Source organism: Chrysemys picta, chromosome 2, assembly GCF_011386835.1.
Source record: "Chrysemys picta bellii isolate R12L10 chromosome 2, ASM1138683v2, whole genome shotgun sequence".
Lineage (NCBI taxonomy): Eukaryota > Metazoa > Chordata > Testudines > Emydidae > Chrysemys > Chrysemys picta.
In genome coordinates, this window is record NC_088792.1 from 213,623,908 (window position 1) to 213,638,038 (window position 14,131).

Consider the following 14,131-nt stretch of genomic DNA (forward strand, 5'->3'; position numbering starts at 1 on the left):
CTGCCCTTACTTCAAACCTCTCACAAGTGGACTGAAGTGCCTCCTTTCCCTGGAAGGAATTCAGTCCCAATGGGCAGGGACCTTCTTCCACTACCCATATACCAAAGGAGGGTGGGCTCCTCAGCCACCCCCCATCCCTCTGGGTCCCCTAACACTTCCTCCATTTCCTTTTTAATCTCATCCCAGGCTGACCCCTGCACCTGGCATGAGCCATGGTTCTTCCTTATCCATTTATCAAAAAAATCCTTTACCCTGGCTTGCCAGAACAAGGTCCTTACACAAATAAACAGTGATTTTAATTATTTCTTTTATACCTCTATAATTAGCTAAGAAATAAAAGTACACCTAAATTCTTAAAGTATAGGCCTTTGCAAACAGGCCTAAATATCTATATCCTAACAAGCCTGTGCATGTTTATGACCACCAGGCAATGGGAACAAGGCAATGCAGTGTGGCACACAGGGTAGCTGAAGAAGTGCCCTGTGACAAGGTGACTGATGAACAGCTGAACTTCTGGGATCTCCCTTTGGAAGAAGATCTGTTGCAGCACTCCTTGGTCCAAGGACCATTTCTGACAATCCATCACTGATTCGCTTAGCCTGTCTACAATAGTTTCACGCTGAGGTAGATTGCACTACTATGATCTAGATGAGAAGTGCTGAAAGTATGTATTACTGAAGCCAGGTCATCATCAGCAGTGACAAGCAGCAGTTTTCTAGCTAGTTCTTACAGACACTGCTATGTGAAAGCTCAGCTTCAGTGCAGAGTCCCGAACTGCAGACTAACAATGATTTGTGGCTATGTATCCTTAAGCAGTGGAGGCCATACTATGGCTGTAAATTCTTCAAACTATTTCTCTTCTATTTACAAGTAAACTTCCATCTTGTTAGGGTTCAGCTTCAACCAGCTATTCTTCATGCATTTGCTGATCTTAGCCAGATACTGGGATAATGAGGTCTCCATGTTGTTATTATAGGTTGCAAAAAATGGGACAGATAAATGCATATTATTATCATATGAACCCATGAAGTCCCCCAGGTTCTCCTAGTGGATATATTTAAATATTAAATAGGTCTGGGAAGACACTTGAGCCTTGTGGGTCTCTACAAGTGAGGGGTGGTGCAATTCTCATCATTATCATCTTAATGCCTCTTTCCCAGAAAGAGTTAACTCATTTTAGTGAGTTTCCTTGGAGCCCTACCACTTCTCGCAGAATGGATAAGAATAGCTTCTGACAGGTTTCAGAGTAGCAGCCGTGTTAGTCTGTATGCTTCTGAGTGACTGTACTGAATGCTGGGGAGAAGTCCAGGAATATTAAGGTCAATTCCCTCTTTAAATGGGGTGTGAAGAATCTCAGTCTAAAGAGGACTCAACCGATCAAGGCTCTCCTTTTGCCTACCTGCCTAAGCTACTTGGCCATGGGTCTTCAAGGTCACTCTCTGAAGGTCACTCACCTAAGTCAGTGGCAAATCTCCCATTGACTTACAAGATGCAGGATCAAGCTGTAAGTCATTAAAACTGAGCACATTCACGGTTAAAGCTACCATTCTGCTTTTTACTCTCCTAGCAGTACGCTAGTTGCCTCTGTAATACACACTTCTGTGTGCTCTATCCACTATACAAAAAGATACATTAAAATAATTTTAAAAGGCCACAATCTACTTAAACACAAGTCATTATCTGAACAATACCACTATCTAAACATACCGTAACTGAGATACTAAAGAAAGTGCCTTTTCTCAGTTTGTTTACATTTTGTCTAGTCAGTTTCCCTATATTGTCAGTCAGTCTTCTCTGTTTGCATGGATTTTGTGGACTGCACAAGGGAGAGAAAAACATTTTAAAAATAAAGTGTGATTGTAAAACCACAAGAACTGGCGGGGGCTCAGCCACGTGTCCTACCTGAAACTACTTTTAACATTTTTTTAAAAATAACTAAAATTTCAACCTTCTAAGGTTGCCCATGCAATCTTTACTCTGTCTCATACAGTGTATGCATTACAATGTATTCTTTAATTACATGGTTATATAAATATATTTCCAAAGGAAATAAACTGGATACTGATCTGTGAATGAAGCAGCTGAATTATATTTTTACTTTCATTGTTCAATGAGTGGCTCCCTGGTCTCATTCATTACACCAGGTCCATTCAATATAAGTGACAAAATCTGGCCTCAGTTATAGCAGTGTAAATTCAAAGTCCCCCGCTTTCAAAAGATTTACTCCATGTTTACATTTTGGAATCTGCAGTCACAACTTGGCCCAAAATCAGACACTGATCTAGACAACTCCTGTTTCATTCAGTACATATTGTCTGTGTATTGACATCCTGATTCCTAATTATGATAGTAAGTTAAGCACATGCATAAGAGTTTGCAGGATCAGACACTGACTGAGATAGGATCCTGTGGAAACAGTATGTGAGACTGCATCAAAAGGCATATGAAAAAGGAAATCATCAAAATATGTGCAACCGCAATATTAACACTGCCTTTCATATGCATGCTTTTTTCTTCAACCTTACTTTTTTGTTAACATTGCTCGTTGTATGGAGTTTCCTAGTTTTTCTTTTTAAGGAAAACTTGTAAAACAAAAATCCCATAATGTGAAACTATATGATAGACAGCAACAGAATACTGTGGCCTGTACAACATGTGCATTTCTACAGAATCCTTGCCTCTAATCTGTGAATTAGGCATAGTAACACAAATTCATCTCTGGTATAACTCCATAGAAGTCACTGAAATTACACCAAGTCAGAGTGACTCAAAATAACTTAGTATTTGTTGATTGATGTCAAAAACTTTTAACACAGTATTATTTAATTTAGTCATTGAGTATTTACCTACTACTGGAATTCAGTTATATTTAGTATGGTAATATGTTCTGCAATACAGGATATTTCCCTATATCTGTTCAATTGGAAGCTTTAGTAAGTTTGTCTCCTGGGTTGTTAGAAAGATGACAAGTCAACAAAAGATGCCATTGTATTTCTAAATGATAGAACGGAATGTATAATTACACACACAATGTGAAAATCAACAGGGTTTCATGTAGGAATTATGTGAATACATTCTCACTTGCATTTTTGTTCTGCAATTTCCAATACAGTGTTTTTAAAGTTTGTTGTTGTTTTTTTAATTGGAGGCCTCCATGACTAAATTCCCCACTTTTAGGGCCAAATCCTCGGCCTTGTGTGTTCTGGTCCCTCTGCAAAACTCTGATATAGCCATAGCCTTCCCATAAAGAGAGATGATAGCTAAAGAATGCTGCACTCCAGTGATCCCAGGAGGTATAATGGTCCTTTGAGAGCTATTACCAACTGGCATAGTTTAGAGCAGCCCTAAGGCTGCTCTAAATGACATTGGAAATGGTGTAAAACTGGCCTTAAGATCACAGTCAAAAACAACTCCTTTCCAGCTCCCTGTTGGGCTGGATTCAGCCCTTACACTTAATAATTTTCTTACATATGAAGAATACTATATTTTAGATCTTTATAAGCATTTGTTCATACAATAAAGAGGAAATGAAATACCATGAATGAAGTATTTCTCCCCACGAATAACTTCACCATAAGCAAAAGTTCATTCTTAACTAGAATAAGAATTTACACATTCTAACAATACAGGATTTACCTTTATATCTCTATAAATGGATTTTTACCATATCAAAATTCATTGTAAACTACTGTACTGAAATTCAGGAACAGAAGTGTGGTTTTGTTTTGGGGTTCTTTTGGGGGGGCAGAGGGGGGTTAACAGGGTTAAACAAATACTTCTGTCTTTAGTTTCAGGTATTCCACAAGAGAAAAGGAAAACAAAGAAGTTCTGATTGATGTGACAATTGTATAACTCATTTGAAAACAGCATTTCATCTTTTCATATCCTCTCTTTATTTTCAGTATTTGCTTTTATCTGTCAAGTAAATGTAACAAGATGAAACTGGAATATAGGGTTTAGAAAAGCTAAATGTTCAATATTTGAGCTTAAATTCAAATGGCAAAAAATATTTATTCAAAATTCAGTAAGGGCTACTACATTACAGACATGACTACTCCCTTGACAGTTTGGATGTATACACAGGACCAAATTTTAACCTTCAGTTACAACTAAAAGCCCCAGTGAAGATAATGGGATTTCATGAATGTAAGTGAGGACTTAATTTTGACCCAATGTGTATATCCAAAATGTTGTATTTAATTACTATTATGTACCACATTTTATGTACATATTATTATTATTTTGATCAGTTATTAAGACAAAATATTAATAAACAGTTTAACTAGAACTGTAAAGAAATTAAAATTGGACACCCTCACTTAAATCAGATGTAAAAGTTTACAAAAACTGAAAAGCCAAAAAAAGATGCAGAGTTAATATAGATATTTTACATCTGTTCAATAAGTTGAACAAATGTTTTATACATACGCTAGGATATATTCTATATTTAACTGGGGAGCGGGGTGTGTGTAAGAGAGCAGAGAACCACATTACAATGGACAAGAAGGAAGTTCTGGCTTCAGAAAGGGAATATTTTGTTTTCCCGAGGTCAAGTGTTTGAGAATAAGTTAAAATCTTTGAGAAGCTGCAGAAGGAGCCAGGGCACTCAGCCTCTCCGGCATTTGGGCTGCAGGACAGAAAAGCCATGGCGCTCTGCTGTTTGACCTCCGCCAGCAGCCTGTCTGCACTCCCAGCTGCCAGCATGGAAGACTCTTGTCAATTTTGCTTTCACCCTGCAGGCAGTAAATGAAATTGACAAGAGCCTACCAGGGAGGCAGCCTCGATTTGATTTTCCTAATGGAAACAGACATTTTTTGACAAAATTAAAATTCTCCCATGGACAATTTGGATTTCACAAAAAGGGAATTTCCTGTTGCAAAATTATTCTGAGAGAAAACTCCTGACCAGCTCTAATGTTAAGGTCTGATGGAACACAAAGAAACATAGTACATGCTACTGGCACAAGAGAGTAATTGTTTACAGAAGGAAAGAGAAGCCTTAATAGAAGGGTTATTGGCTCTAATTTTAAGCACAGTATGAGGCGTTCTCTCTTCTAAAGTTACTGATGAGCAGTTTCATTCACAGCATAAAAGACAATGCATATTCACTTGCACCAAAAACAGTCAAGTAATCCCATTATCAAGGAGAGAGAAGATTACTGTAATCTCCGACCCCTCCTGGGGAGCAGGAGGGCACCAGGTCCTTCTAGATGATGGATGACACTGTACACTAGATGTCATAGGCTCCAAATACTAGACATAGGGTCTAGCACCTAGTGAAACTGTCTCCAACTGCCTCGCTCCTTTCAAAGTACCCAGATACCCTGCATCCCTGCCCTATTGTTGAATATGACTGAGTGCCACAGACCCTTTCTCTTCTTGGCAGCCTATATCCCTCCAATCAGGAGGAAGAAGAGCAGCAGGAGATTCACTATTAACAGTTCATGACATAGCTCCTCTGCTGACCTATGACTGTTCAGGAGATACATCACACTGCATTACTGTTTGGTGGTAGAGGTAGGGGGAAAAATAAGTATAGGGCTGTTTAATTGCACTCCACTTGAATTCCTCCTTTACCTGATTGGTATACCCCCCTCCCCTTTGATATTTTTCATGGAGTGCCTAACAGTGGGGTTCCTTAAAATAGCAAGAGGATCCTCTTCAGGCACCTTGGGAGAATGTGGCTTTTCTTTCTCTGCCCGAGAGTCAGGCCAGGAAGAATGAAAGCTTGGGGTCTCACAGGACATGTGACCATGTCACCTGGTACTGGAATCCATCTTAAACCTAGTGCTTTTCCATTTAGAAGGAGGGGTGGGGACCCAGAGATTCCCGCCTTGTGCCAAAGCTATATAAGGAGGTGGAACAGAACAAAGGAGGTTCCAGTCATGAGAAATCCCCTAGTTACCCCCTGAGCTGGAGCTAACAAGAACTGTACCAGGGTAAAGGATTGGGCCCAGACTAGGAAGGAGTCCAGTCTGTGAAAGAAGCTTATTGGAGATTTTATCTATTATCAGTTTCTTAATGTATTAGGCTTAGACTTGCATGTTTTTGTTTTATTTTGCTTGGTAACTTACTTTGTTCTGTCTGTTATTACTTAGACCTACTTAAATCCTACTTTTTATACTTAATAAAATCACTTTTGTTTATTGTTAGTATTAAGGAATTAGTACTTGGGGGAGCAAACAGCTATGCATATCTCTCTATCCATGTTATAGAGGGTGGACAATTTATGAGTTTACCCTGTATAAGCTTTATACAAAGTAAAATGGATTTATTTGGGGTTTGGATCCCATTGGGAGCTGGGTGAGGTGTCTGGGTGCTAGAGACAGGAGCACTTCTGAAGCTGTTTTCAGTTAAGTCTACAGCTTTGGGGCCTGTGGTTCAGACCCTGGGTCTGTGTTGGAGCAGACTGGCGTGTCTGGCTCAACAAGGCAGGGTTCTGGAGGCCCAAACTGGCAGAGAAAACGGGTTCAGGGGTAGTCTCAGCACATCAGGTGACAGTCCCAAGGGGGTCTCTGTGACCGAACCCATCACAGTAGGGTTCCTTAAAATAGCAAGAGGATCCTCTTCAGGCACCCTGGGAGAATGTGACTTCTCTTTCTCTGCCTGAGATGGGAAGGCTGAGGAAGCAGTAGTAGAAAAATACACCAGCTGATGTTCCTTCAGCATCCAGGGGAATGAAGAAATGGCATTAAGGAGTTCACTCCAAGCCCAGCCTGCAAAGGAATGCATGACTGGCTGTAGAAATTCCAGAGGACCCCCAATTGGTTCATTTCTCAAGTTGCTAGAAGTTATGGGAGCATAGCATATGGCCAGCAACCAACTGTCTTTATATTCATGCTACCTTCCATCTCCTATGTTTCCATTTCCAGACTCCATAACATGGACCTCATACAGAGTCTGAGATAATGAGAGACATCAACAACAGAGAAGGAATTAGAAAACCAGCCAACAGGGCCCAAGTAACAGGATTCTCCCAAAAAGTAAAGTCTCATTAATGCCGCTGATTTTTTACCATTCTCCAACCAGTTATTTTTTTTAAATCAACATTGATATTTTCAGTAGTTCATTACAACTACAAAAAAAAATCATAGACATGCCAAAACAAAAAAGCCTTGTTAGTAATAGTTAAGACTGAAGTGTTTGTACAAACAATATTTTCCATTACACACATTTAAAAAACAAAATACTAAGCTCCACAGAAATCATTAGCTATGGTTAACTATACAATTAGAACCCTACTTTAAAAGACCATTAATTAACACATACCTATATAGAAACAAAGCTTTTATGTGTAACACTGGACAAAAAATATAATTGGGTTAAAAAAATATTTAGTTAAGTTACTGGAGGAGAGGTCCATCAGTGGCTATTAGCCAAGAGGGTCAGGGATGCAACCCCATGCTCTGGGTGTCCCTAAACTTCTGAATGCCAGAAGCTGGGACTGGACGACAGGAGATGGATCACTGGATACGTTGTCCTGTTCTATTCATTCCCTCTGAAACATCTGGCACCTGCTACTGTTGGAAAAAGGGATACCGATCTAGATGGACCATTGGTCTGACTCAGTACGGCTATTCTTATGATCTTAAAACAACCTTAACTCTGCCTTGTAATGATGTCCTGAAGAAAAAAGAAGAAACGGAGATAACCTTACCCATCCGTAATCATTGTTTCATCTCAGTGACCAACACTAGGATACCTTCTTCTTACCCATTCTGTAACTGTGCCAGCTCTGAACATTATTATAAGTACACAATCCACATTAAAAAATCCTGATTAGAAAAAGAACCCTCTTAGCACAAAACTTAGAGCACACATGCAATAACAGGACCGACAAAAAATAAAATATCTTCATAAGCACTACCACAGACTAACAGATCAAGCATCTGTAAACGTAGGGTCTGATTTTGCAAACATGAACCCAAGTAATTTTACTCAGATGAATGACTTCAGTGGGAAGTCACCCAACTTTACTCACCCGTGTAACTGTTTGCAGGATAGACTCCAAAAGATTTAGCTAAATAAGCTAGAAATTTATTTGTAATAAACAAGATCTTAATTCTTTTTCTCATGCTAAACTAAAAACAAGTTAATGTGACAAATCAGCACAAGCAAGGACGTTAATATTTAAAATCAAACTCCCTCCTTAACTTACCTTCTTTTGCCCCAAGTATTCCAAGGCATATGTTATGTCACCTAAATCACTGATTATACTTCCTTGTAGCATGCAGGCACAAAGGATCAAGACAAGGACAGAGTTGGCAGTAAATTAAAGGTAGAGTTTTATCTCTCTCTGGTTTTTGCTTTCATTTGTGCATATCAGAGGTGGGCAAACTACGGCTCACGGGCCACATCTGGCCCGCGGGACCATCCTGCCCGGTCCCCAAGCTGTTGCCCCAGATGGCTACCCTGGCTCAACCCCTACTGTTCCCCCTCCCCCGCAACCTCAGATTGCTCGCTCCGCCGCCGGCGCAATGCTCTGGGTGGCAGGGCTATGAGCTCCTGAGGCAGCACAGCTGCAGAGCCCGGCCTGACCCGGTGCTCTGAGCTGCGTTGTGACGGCAGTGGCATGGTCTGGCTCCAGCCGGGCAGCGCGGCTGTAGCGCCGCCAGCCACCGGTGCTCCAGGCAGCGCGGTAAGGGGGCAGGGAGCAGAGGGTGTGGATAGAGAGCAGGGGAGTTCGGGGTGGTGGTCAGGGGGTGGGGGTGTGGATAGGGGTCGGGGCAGTCAGGGGGGACAACAGGAGGTTGAATGGGGGCAAGGGTCCCGGGGGGGGGCAGTCAGGAAGGAGGTGGGGTTGTATGGGCCGGGAGGGGGCAGTCAGGGGACAGGGAGAAGGGGTAATTGGATGGGGAAGGGGTCCCGGGGGGGAGCCATCAGGAATGGGAGGAGAGGTTGTATGGGGAGGCAGGGGTCCGGGGGCGGTCAGGGGACAGGGAGCAGGGGTGTGTGGATGGGGCAGGGGTCCCAGGGGGACCGTCAGGGAACGGGGGGGGGGGGGGGGGTTTGGATGGGGCAGGAGTCCCGGGGGGGCGCGGCAGTTAGGAGGTGGGGGCCGGGCCAAGACTCTCTCCCCTAACCGGCCCTCCATATAATTTACGAAACCCGATGCGGCCCTCGGGCCAAAAAGTTTGCCCGCCCCTGGTGTATATCAAACTTTTCAAACTATTTTAACCTTTAACTTCCAAATTGGAATTGCTTCTGAATTGTTTCTAGGTTTTACTCTACTACCCCAGTTTTGCCCTCCAGTAAAGAAGTCCTATTAGCCAATAGATCACACAGACTCAAAAGAATCAATTTTTGAGTCTAGTCCCTGAAAGCCAGAGAATTGTCTTGAGAGAAGCTCTAGGGTGAATCTCTATCAAGAAAGCACACAGCTTTGTCTGCAGCTAAATCATCATAGGGATTAGGAGAGGAGTGAGGGGCTCTTAATACCATTTTGTTGTCATAGAGATTTCTAATTTTCTCCAAACCTAGTAAGTCTGATTCTGAGTTCATTTACACTTATGTAAAGCCAGAGTAACTCCATTGAAATGATTGGAATAATAATAGTGTAGAACATTTGAGAGGGAGCACAAAATCAGCCCCCATATCATCTATTTACATTTAGGAGCCATTATGAATTAGGGCATAGTAGCATGCCTGTACTGCATCTTGATCATAGGAACAAAGTAATTTTAAGATAAAATGACAGCTAAAATTCTTTAATCCTGCTGTGAACTTTAACTTGCAAATGAAAGAATGTTTACCCCCCCCCCTCAGCCCCCCCCCCCCCCCGGGACTGCATGAACTCAGACTGCTGACACAAGTGAAATGGAAATAAACAAGAGATGCTTGAGCCTGTGGGCTGAGCTTATCAGAGCTTGCACCCCTAAACATATGAACAGTCCCCATTGCTGCTGGCTCTAGGAGCTGTTGTAGAAACAGGAAAGGAAGACAGGCAACATTCAATGAACTAACTCCCTACTCCTCTATCTTTAGAAAGAGGCAAGTGTAGTGTGAGGACAAACACAAGAGCCACGCTTTAAGCAGCAATTAGAAAACTCCCTGACCAAGAAGTTCCTATCTTTATTAAGCTCCCCACTGCAACACAGCCTCTTGGATTGTTTCTACTGCTCTTGGTGATCTGCATGCTTTTTGCAAAATGTCCCATTGGGAGGCTTCTATTACATTCTGCCTATTTTGCTGGACATGGTTGCCATCTGTGGCTTGGTGTCTTGCCACATAAAGCATATGCAGTGAAAGCATGGAGTGGGTGCAGAACTATGCAGCCATCTCTGCCTGTACTGCTCCTCTCTTCTCTTCTCCTCTCCCCAGCCTATTCCCCGTGCTCCCCACACATCCCAGACTAGTCTGAGATTTGTGATAGCCCTACAGGTTAGGAAACTCTGTATTAGAGGCACATCTGCTGGAAAATGTAAATATTTTTAAAGATGAAACAAAAATTCAATATTGCAAATATCTCCCCACCACCTCTTTAGAACAGACTACAGGTGAAGGAACCTAGAAATAGAAATATATATATATATATATATATATATACACACACACAGAAAATACAAGACCCAGTGTGGTTCATTAGCTGTGGAACATCACCCAACATCCTATACAGTAAATGTCCATATAAAATATTTTAAAACAGATTCCCTGTATCTGTTGTATCTTACTGAGTGTGCAACTGAAAGATCTCTCAGGCCTGGCTCTCTGTTCAACATTCACGTAAGTCTGACTTTTATTTAAATTTTGGGAGGGAGGAGAACATAATATTCTAAAAATAGAAACTTTAAAGATGTTGGCTGTCTAACCATTAAGACAAAAGGGAATTAATGAAAAACGTGTTAAATGCATGGACATTTTCTGAGTCAACATTTTTTATGAAAGAAAACAAAGTGTGTGGTCATTGTCTATTTTACTTCTGGCAAACAGGATAATAAAGTCTCTTTGCCTGTGATATCAAAGTGCATAGCCAAAAAAATCTTTAGCGCTCTCATTTCTGAAACCCTACAGGAAACCCATCATTACAGAGTGAATCTGAAGTAACTCCACTGACTTCAAAGGAGTTAAGAGATATGAGACTATTTACTCGTGAGATCAGAATCAGATCCATAATTTTTCTTTAGAAAGCAAATGTCATGCAACTATACTTAACTTCAATTGTCATCTGCATCTAGCTTAATAATCAGAAAATGGGCTTTTCACAACAAGCATATTTCAAAATGAAAGTATAATTACATTTAAGTCAAAGCCACGCAATGATGGACTGTATGTTTATGTGTAACAGCAAATTATATGCTTTTAAGCATGTCAAAATGTTCAAAAGAATTAACCATTATAATAATTCTACTGAGGAAGTTGTGGTAGGAAGACAAACTCCCCCAGGTCATTTTTCAACTAGTTCATGCTATCTCACATAATATGATATATATTGTATGCATTGTACATTTTTTCAATTCCTACTTCCCTAAAATGTCATACATTTTAATATCTTTCAAGGGAAGATTGGCTATAATGCTTCACACACTTAGTTAAAAAGTAAAAATCAGTAGCGTACTGAGTGGCTCATGGAGCTGGTAATGAATGGGGGAAGTCTTTCATTGTATGGCACTGTCTCAAACCCCGCTTAGATTAGTAGTGACAAAGTCATTACCATCAGATGGTTGATATGAAATGAGTTCAATATGTCAGTACAATTCTTAATAGACAGGTATCCAAACTATTTAAAAAAAAATCTAAGGAAAAAGCTTTGTCAGAAGTTTCCGAGGAGGGCAAAGGCTGAATGGCCAAGGAGATAGACCAGGGCAACGTAGGGGAGATTTCACTGTCTATGTGGTGTCTGTTTTATGATTAATTAGAAGCAGTCTGTCTCCAGTGCTTCCAAACTGCAACCTTTCATAACCTTCTTAAATTGTAGATTCTTCAGGGCAGGGACAATGCCATCTGTTGTGTTTGTACAGCACCTAGCACAGTGAGAACTGTGGGTGCTACTGTAAAATAAGCATTAAGTAATAAATAAAAATATAAACAATTCACATGCGGGGGGGGGGGGGGTTAAAAAAATCCCCATCTTTATTCATACCAAACTACCTCAATTTGGCAAAATATTTACTTCAATTTATTACATTAATTTCTACGCTACCCTTTTCACAAAATAAAGTCTGCAATGGAAAGTGTTTAGTTGCTTGAAATAAAGCAGAATACTTGAATAACTCAGTTTCTAATACATTAAAGTTAATCAATTATTTCTGCATTCAAATTTCCATTATAGTTTTAAAAAACACAAAACAGGTCCGTAAAATATAATTATGGGGAGATAGTGCAACATAGAGTTTGCTAAATCAAGACTAATGCTTTTGTTTCAAGGATCCGTTTGTGTGTTAGCTTCCTTTAAGAAAGATCTTTTCATTTAAATGTCTTGATCTGTGTAGCCATATTCATATGAGAGAGAAACAATGAATGGAATTAAATTAGTCCTTATTTAAGATGTATTTGAAACTGCCTGAAACTAATCCTGTTGATCAGCTCCACAATTTCTAAATTAGCTAGAAAGCAATTTCTTTGATATTCACAAATTATAAAACAGCAAAATTAATGCATATTTCTTACATTTTAGACCATCTGCTGACCATTGCTATTCCACTTAATTGTAACTATTGAGGTGCAATTTTATACACTAATAAATACTTAGGAAATATGCCACCTCGCATTCTAGAAAGAGAAACAACATCTGTATCTCCCCAAAAATAGACATACAGACCTGCATATTAAATCTCCAGTCTAGAAGATACCTGGGCCCATGGAGAGTCCCACTAAGTTCAGTTAAATTCCGCATAGGCACCAGAGTCTGCACTTGCAGAGCTCCTTGTGAGTTTAGGACTTTTTTAGCTTCATTCTAGGCTTTGTGCCATTTAGACATAGAACTGTATTGAGGTGATGAAGAGTCACGCTGCCCAACGGGTATCACTGGAGATATTCTGCCTCTCTGGAAGAATTCCTCCCAGAGACCCCAGTGCACAGGGGGAGCAGGCACACTGCTACACCTCTTGAAGGGGTACAGCATACTCCCCTACATCCATGTGACTGGTAAACTCCACTGGCCAACACATGGAACAGTGGAGCCATGACTCTGTCCTCTCTGTGCCTCTTCCCACCCACTTTGGAGCAAGGTGGGCCTCCAAAGGAATAGTAAGAGAACAGCCTCAGTGCTTCGCTGAGCACAAGGACTGCAGTTATGCATGACCCCTTTGTGGGTCATGTAAAGTGGAAGGCTCTTATTCCCCAATCCCACATTGATCATTCATGTAAGGGCCCTTTCTAGTAACACAGTGGGGACATATGCTAATAGTGCAATTACTGGGAGGTAATATATAAGAAATACAGTTCAGTATGAAGTCTTTGCTGAGGATTACATTAGAAGAGAGGCAAGGGAATATTTGCCAGAACTCACATATCTCCAAATAATTGTCAGTAGGAGGTTCACAAGTTACTGTTAAGGTCAACAAACTTTCCCTCAAGTCCCATTACAATAAGTTGAGAAAAAAATCAAGTAATATAGCTGAAATAAAAAAGGTCTTATTTAAGAAGTTTAAAAGAAGCCCTTGAGTCCAATTTATGTTCAAGATTATAGATAATAAGAAAACAGAATGTCTCTTCTAACAATACCATTGAGAAGAGGCTGTCCTTCGTTTAAACCCCTCGATATGACTGCATTGTAAACATCTTCGGGAAATCCAGTCTTGCATAATATGCCTTCACAAGTTGCTTTTATTGGTGCCTGAAATGCAAGACAAAATTTATGTAATACTTGCAATCCCATTCAGCTGAGAAACATTCCACTTGGCGTAAACCCCGTTTTGTTACCGTCTTTGTTTCTAACTGGCTGCAATTAGAACTCTGAGGGCAAAGGGTTAATCTTTTTGATAACTGGAATGGAGGGAACAAATCCCACTTGTCTTGTAAGATCTAAATAATACACAATCTTGATTCCTCTAACAACTGAACATTTCAACTAAAACAGTCATTGAGACTGAAGTGGAGTCACAGAGGGGACCAAAAACATTCCTTCTGCTGGAAATAAACATTGCACAAAACTGATCACCAACTTTTTCAGACACGGATATGTTATTTTTGAG

At 40.5% G+C, this 14,131-nt stretch overlaps 1 protein-coding gene across 2 annotated transcripts in view; it reads right to left on the reverse strand.

Annotated features, from left to right (window-relative positions):
- Nucleotides 1–14,131, reverse strand: part of CDH2 (cadherin 2) — a 191,671-nt gene that overhangs the window by 160,794 nt on the left and 16,746 nt on the right. For both annotated transcript variants that reach the window (XM_005279996.5, XM_042854857.2), the window contains exon 2: nt 13,662–13,773. In XM_005279996.5, coding sequence (XP_005280053.1) covers nt 13,662–13,773 — 112 coding nt within the window. The remainder of the gene's footprint in view (nt 1–13,661; nt 13,774–14,131) is intronic.